Source organism: Delphinapterus leucas, unplaced genomic scaffold, assembly GCF_059928025.1.
Source record: "Delphinapterus leucas isolate spDelLeu-1000000601 "Yukka" unplaced genomic scaffold, BTC_Dleu_Yukka2 spDelLeu_asBTCV2_sq49, whole genome shotgun sequence".
In the NCBI taxonomy this organism is placed as follows: domain Eukaryota; kingdom Metazoa; phylum Chordata; class Mammalia; order Artiodactyla; family Monodontidae; genus Delphinapterus; species Delphinapterus leucas.
This window is the reverse complement of record NW_028322258.1, coordinates 3,489,631-3,496,989: the sequence shown is the minus strand read 5'-3', so window position 1 is coordinate 3,496,989 and position 7,359 is coordinate 3,489,631. Positions and strand designations below refer to the sequence as shown.

The following is a 7,359-nucleotide window of genomic DNA, read 5'->3' as shown; positions in this document are numbered from 1 at the left end:
AGAACGGGTAGGTGAATCTTCTCTGGGATTGCAGGGTTCAGCTCAATGAAGACTGTCCTGTATAAAAGAAACTTCTCTAAATGGTTGAATTCTTAGCTCTCCAGAGATCTGAGTTTTCTTTTCCCCAGTCCCTGTGGGTTGCTGTGGGGAATGTGCCAAACCTATCATTTGAGATAAAAAGTTATGGTGAGGTAAGCTTCTAGGCTGGGGGAAGGAAGACTTAGTGACTGAAATGGGGGATGCTAAGCACTGGGGGGCAGGAAGGAAGAAGGGGCTAGTAATGGATGTAACAAATGCTGCAGCTGCCGGCAAAGCCTGGATTGAAGTTCCTTCCTGAAAATGAGGACCCGGGCAAGAACGACCACTCAGATGTAAACAGTGTCTCTGACTGGGAATTCTCATCTGCCTGCCGGTGGGCCAGAGCTGAGCAAGTCCTTTCTCTCCTCTGTATGCACACTGAATTGGTTAGTAAGTGACGTGTCAGAGGACAGGAATCATATTCAGTGGATCTTTCAAATCCAGGAGTTTGAGGCTAATGAAATTAGTGTGTGGCCAGGGCTCTGCCAACTAGAATTAAGTCACTGCAGCCACACTGCAATGCATTTTCAGCCTGAAGGGAGCATCAGGGAGGAATTTCGGGAGATTTGTTTCTGAGCCTGTACAAAATAATACTCATAATGCTAAGAAAGATTAAATGTAAATTAATATTGACTACGAGTAACATATTTAAAAAATAATCGCCGAGTGGGGGATGGCTTAAAGTGGAGAGATTATATAATATGGTGTCCAAAGAATAAATCTCCCCTGACCACTGTTTCATGGGCTATAAGTAAGATATATTACAATGGAAAGTAATGGGAACGTTTTTAGTCAAGGCTTCGCTGCTATTGACTTGAGAGCAAATACTCTGAGAGTATAAATTACTCTTGCTATGTGCTGACTCTGAATGAACAATATTTCATGTGCAGTGACATGGTCTAAGCTATAGACTTGGAATTGAATGGCATCTGTTTCAATTGTTTTGTTCTCTCAAGAGCAACTAGATAGAAAAAAGTGGTCAATTTGACCCTTGTGGGAGCGTGTTGCAAATCTAAACCTGTGTCCCTCATACCATAAATGAAATACATTTGTAAATTTGTAAGTGTTTTCTTTCTGTTCATTGATGCTTGAGTATAATCTCAAACTTTGGGAGCAACATTTTATACATAAGTAGTTGGTTTTCTTCCTTTCTTCTTTCTCTTTCTCCTCTCTCTCTCTCTCTCTCTGTTTCTATCTCTCTCTCTTTCTCCATCTTATGTAATTGGATAGAACTGGGCACCTAGGATGATGTGGTGTTACTATAGTGGGATTTTTTTTTTTTTTAAAAAAAACAACTCTAACTTACCCTTTTAAAAATTTCATAAATACAGGTGTCAGTGCCATTTGGAATAGTCTCTATAACAATTTCTGTCTCCACATTTACTGTGTTTCAGCAAATTTACCTAATAGATGGTGAGTGAGCAATTTTTAAAGGGGCATTTTTTAGAAGAGCGGAGAGGGAAGGAATAGAGACAGGCACATACTGTATTTGAAGTTACCTCCACGTGTATTTTATGTATGTATACCCATACAATTAAGAAGTCTTTGGATGTTTTATCTTCAAGAATAATTCAGATAATGGATTACTTGAATATCATAAACATTTAGGGTTTAACAGATTTGTTACATATAGACGTTGTATCACGGATTTAAAAGACCATAGCCAGCGGGCAGCGGCGGGCGGAGCGACCGAGGGGCGGCGCGGGCTGGGCGGCGGGTGCGGGGGTCCGTGCTTCCTCGCGGTGGAGGGCTGGGGTTCGCCGAAGACGCCGGGTTGCGCCGCGTTGCCAGGTTACCGAGCGCGTGCCCCGCGCCCGCTCTTCCGCCCGGGCCGCCCTCGGCGCCGCCTTAGCCGCGGTGCGGGCTGCGCGGGGCGCCGGTTCCGCGGAAGCCTGGGTCGGGCGCTGCGTGCGGGACTCTCGTCGCTCGTGGACGGGGCGCGAGCGCGCGGGGGACGTAGGGCGCCGACCTGGGCCTCCCCGGCGCTCCGGCTCCGCTCAGGGCGCCCGCTCAGGGGCCTCCGGCGCGAGGCCCCCTTTGTGGTCAAGATGGCGGCGCCCAGGCGGGCGGCGCCGAGGTGAGCTGGAGTCGGGCCCGGAGAGGGGCGAGTCTGCCACGCCCAGGACTTGGACCCGGGGCAGGTCTCCCGTCTCCCGCGGAGCGGCAGGTGAGTGGGCGCGGCCGCGCGTAGGTCCCTCTCGTGGGGTGGTCAGCTCTCCGTGCGTCCGCAGACTTCTGTCGTCTGATAGTCAGATCTGGGGTGGCCCAGGTTGGAGGCGTGGGTGCTTGATTGGGGAAACCTGAGGGGTTTAAGGACTCTATTGGGATCGTTTCAGACCCCAGCAAGAAGCTGAGCAAGTTTCCTCTTGACTCTCTTCCCGGCTAAGTTTTCTCCCTTCTCTGAAGGCGCCAGCTTTTCTGAATCACCTTGTTACCCGGGGGGATACAGTTGGTGGTTCTGACCGTGGAACGTAGGACCTGGCGCGGGGAAGCCTGAGCTGGTTCTAGTTACTTTGTTTGCAAAGCACTTGTCTTGTCTTTGGAATCTTTGTGTATGTAACCAACGTTGGGAAGAGCCAGCGTTTTCTCCTCCAAAACACTGTGAGGGGTAACTTTTTATACGTAAGAAACAAGATGGCGTTCACATCCGTCTCTTTTCCAACCACTGAGTTTTGGTTGTGTTTCCTTTCTTTAAGTTTGTCTCGTTCTGAAGTGATAACAAACAAACAAACAAAAAGACCATAGCCAATTACACAAAGTATACTCTAGTCTCAGTCCTGCCATTAATTAGCTTAAGTCATTTAATTTTTCTAGGCCTCATTTTTCTCGTGTGATGTTTTTTCTTTGAAAAAGTATAGTTTCTAGAAGTCTCTAATCTCTGTGTCATAGTTCAGCTTGGAGAAAACCTGTTCTTATCCAAACTCCATGACATTGTATTTCCAGCTCCAACTTTGGACTTTGAGTGAGTTGGGGGCAACTTTTTCAGGATATTTTCACACAGCTTTTTTAGTTAATACCAGTCTAGCTGACTTGTCATACTCAGACTTTCTTCCATATTCTTTTACCAGTGTGTTCCTTAGTCATATATATAAAGACTGTTGTGGGCAAAATGACCTCCTGGGTCAGCTTACTGCATGGTCATCGACACAGGGCAGGGAGTAAGATTCTGTGGATTTTACAGAAGCAGATACAGGTTTCATTATCCATGTCCTCTCCCCTTTCATCTTACAAAAACAGCAGGCTTTTCTTGGAGAACTGCCAGATAATGCCATCCTGCCTCCTCACGGGCCCCGGGGATGAGTCGCCCAGGGACTGAACTCCAGTAAAGCAGGTGATTGGCTCATGGGTAGGCATCTGACCTCGGCTGAGTCTATCAGACTCCTCCCCAGGACTTTTCTCTCAGAGAAAAATGGAAGAATTGTCTTTTCTCTCTGGAATTTCTAAGCTGGGGAGATATGACTCTGGGACTCCCAGTGACCATCCAGCACAAGAAGAGACTTTCTGTAAAATAAAGTCTTGCAGAGGTAAGCAGGGCTGAGCGATGGAGAGAGAGCTGGAACCCTGCTGATACTCTGGAACTTGCAGATCCAACTGTATCTGAATATGGCTGCATCCCTGAATTTCTAGTACTTGTTTGTTGAGGTGGTTGTTGTTGTTTGGTTTTTGTTTTTAAATTTCCTTTGACTATTTTGAATTTGTTTTCAGTAATGTGCATTTGAAAGCATCATAGCTAAAAGAGCTAATTTCCTACATTAATGTCAGGTTTGCTGAGTGGCATTCCTTAAGTGAAAAATAATATCCGCTATTTTCTTTAAATAAAATCCTTCTAGCTCAGGTTTGAGATATTCAAAACTCTGCCTCCTACGCCCCTCTTTTCCAACATTTACTATATCACCTTGAAGCATTTGTGACCACATCTTTCCCATCTAGACGCAGTTGAGAGAGAGAGCAAAGACTTGTGATATAAACTGCAACCTATACGCCTCCTACCTGGAAGCTTTAGAACATACTTGATTCTTGTCATTAAAGCAAATCTTCTGTTGTTGTCTCCAGGGCACAGAAGCATTTTCATGGCATAATGGAGTACAAAGTACATTAAGCCTAACTCTACTTCTCACCCTCTTTTACTTTAAATAGGCAGAAAAGAACAATCTCAAACACATTTTCCCAACAAATAAAATACATATACGATTATGTTTAGAAGACGTTTATGCAACACATAGTTAGACTGATTAATTAATGGACCTTTCGCCAACTGGCACAGTAAATATATATGTTCAATGTGCTTAATTAAAAAGAAGACAATAACATATTTTTACAGGTTAATTATCTGAGAAGAGTATTGTGCCAGCACACTTGATGCTACAGTATTTCATGTTTGACAGGTAATCTTCTTTCAATTATATTTACTGCTAAATGTTTCTTGGATCAAGCTATTAAATTATAAGGTCAAAAGTAAAATGATACGAAATTACAATGATAAAGGGACACATATCCCACTTTATGAGAATAGAAGTTCTAATTTCTTTTCAATACTACTAGTAGTGACCACAGTACTAATTTGAGCCCTTACTATGAGCCACTGTGCCCATATGCATTTAGTTCTTACAGTAGTTCTGCAAAGGGCATATAATAATCCACACTGCAAAGCTGAAGAAAGTGATTCTCATAGCTGAAAGTCACATAGCTGGTGAGTGGCAAAGTCTAGATTCAAACTTAGAGTCGTCTGACAATGCCCAGGTTGTTGACCACTATGTACACTGCTCAATTGTTGCACCAATAAAGAAGTGCTTGAAATAATTATAGATTTGCCTACCCTGAAACTGCAGTGATTTAAAGACATCAAAGTTGCCAGTTGCTTAACCACATCTACTTACAGTAAGAAATTACATTTTATTTCATTTCTAAAACAAGATTAATTCTGCAGGCCCATAGAAACTTGAGCACACAAATCCTACCTCCAAATGAAAGATGCTTGTTTTCCACTATTCAACAGATGGCCCTGTACAGAGGCAATAAATATATAGTAGAATTTTCATTCAAATAAATGAGAAGAGAGGTTTCTTCTTGTCCTGATTCAGTGCCCATCATTATGGATTATGATGGCTCTTCCCAAACTTTACTTCATTCACTCCACTCTTTCTACAAAACTCCAGTAATGGAATCCATCATTCAGATATATGTGCAAAGCGAAAGGACTGTATTAATACAGTTGCTGAAAGTCAAGTTGATAGAGCACGGGAAATACATCCTAATAAATGCAACATTAATGTTTGTGTGGGCCTTGGAGTTAGCGGTAGAAAAATTTTCAGTTTAATGGAATATTTTGCCTCTTGCTGTGGAAGTGTGGCTTAATAGTCTTGTAATTGGTCATTTACAGAATCCTCCATCTCTGGGTTTCATGCTTTCTTTACTCTGCAGCTGTTGATTCCTTCTCTTGTTCTGGATGGAAGATAGCAGCGAAGCCACTTCAGAGGGCTCAGCCTGCCTTTTTGTGTTATTGTTTAGATGAAGATATTTCCATTTATTAAAGCACACTATTTAAACATTTTTATCATGTTTCAAAGTTGACTGTGTTCTGAAGGTATGAGCGCAGGCAGACATAATGGGGGATGTTTTCCAGGAGAGAACATACCCTTATCAAAGGAATTATCAGAATTTTCATGTATGGATTGAGAATCAAATTCTGGAGTTAGACCTGAATTTAAATTCATACTCACAACTTATTACCAGTCTCATCTTGATCAAACGGTTACCACACTTCTCATCAATTTCCTTATCTTTGAAAGTGGAATAAGAGAAGTATGCCTGGTGGAGTTACACATAAAGCTCATCTGATAGAATATTCATAAGGATTTTGCACAAAATATACATGGATATATTTTAGCACCGAGTTTAGCATGCGATTCGTCTTCAATACATTTAAGAGCTATTATTTTATTATTATTATGCTATCGTTAAATATCACTATTACTTAAATGTCATTATTGCTAAAATTGCTGTAAAACTACCGCAATAACCCATGATGAATTCCCCTCTTCTGTTTCCTTTGTTTAAATGGAAAATATATATATAAATCTAGACAGAGAACACTTTAGTGATCCTATTCAGTGGAGTGAGAATTTCCATGGCACTGATTAAAACAAATCCTGAATTGCATGGACTTAAGATAGCAGAGAGGGGCTTCCCTGGTGGCGCAGTGGTTGAGAGTTTGTGACCCGATCCGGGAAGATCCCACATGCTGCGGAGCGGCTGGGCCTGTGAGCCATGGCTGCTGAGCCTGCGCGTCCGGAGCCTGTGCTCCGCAACGGGAGAGGCTGCAACAGTGAGAGGCCCGCGTACCGCAAAGAAGAAAAAAAAAAAGATAGCAGAGAGGCTAAGAGATTTGAAGTTAGACATCCCCAGGTGTGAATTCTACTGTGACCCTCTTCTAGCTCTAGAACCTTGAGGAAGTTACTTAAACTTTCTGAGCTTCACTACTAGTTTCCTCATCTGTATCTTTTTCAGGACTATTTATCAAGCATCTTCCTGTTCTCTATGCTTGGACGTATCAATGAATAAATCAGACAAGAGCCTTTGCCTGCGTGCTCCTTCTTGCATGCTTTCTCCCTCCTTACACTCTCGTGTGGAAACGGATGTTATAAATAAATTCTGTGCTTTGTCACAAGTTGACGGGCGCTACGGGGTAAGGAAAAGGATGTGAAGCTCACTGAAGAGGCTTGGGTTGGGAGTGCTGGAGGAGTGTACAGGTAGGTTCCGGTTTTAAATAGGGTAGTCAGGGTGGATTTTATAAGTTGACATTTGAGCAAAGACTTGAAGTGAGGGAGTTGTCAGAATGTATGATGGGGAGACCACTCCCTGGGAGCAAGAATAACCAGTCCCCAAACTCTAAGGCAGAAATATGCCGGGCAGCTTGGAGGAATATCAAGGAGGCCACCCTGGCTGACTTAGTCAGTGGGGAGGAAGAGACAGCAGGAGGGCTGGAGGTCGGATATGTGATGGGTTGGATTGGGTAAGTCCTGGGAGGCCATCACATGCATTGTGTCTTTTACTCTAAATGTAGGCAGCCAGGGGCAGGATTTTAGCCGAGGTGTGGCATGAACTGTCTCTTGTTTGAAAAGCATAACTCTATCTGTGGCCTTGAGGATGTGGGGAGAGAGTGGAGTCAGGGAGAATCTCGGGAGGCAACTACAGGATCCTCGAGGTCTATGCTGGTGGCCTGCACCAGGCTGCTAGCGGCTGGTAATTCTCAGAAGTGGCACATTGGGAAGGTTGTGACAG

The 7,359-nt window shown here is 43.5% G+C and overlaps 1 protein-coding gene across 1 annotated transcript in view; it reads left to right on the top strand.

Moving 5' to 3' along the window:
- The first annotated feature begins 293 nt into the window (after positions 1-293).
- The window catches only part of LOC149743941 (uncharacterized), a 118,783-nt gene continuing 111,717 nt past the window's right edge, over positions 294-7,359 (top strand). The window contains exons 1-2 of the mRNA XM_089906018.1: positions 294-371; positions 1,735-2,245. Of these exons, the coding sequence (XP_089762144.1) occupies positions 294-371; positions 1,735-2,245 (589 nt within the window). The remainder of the gene's footprint in view (positions 372-1,734; positions 2,246-7,359) is intronic.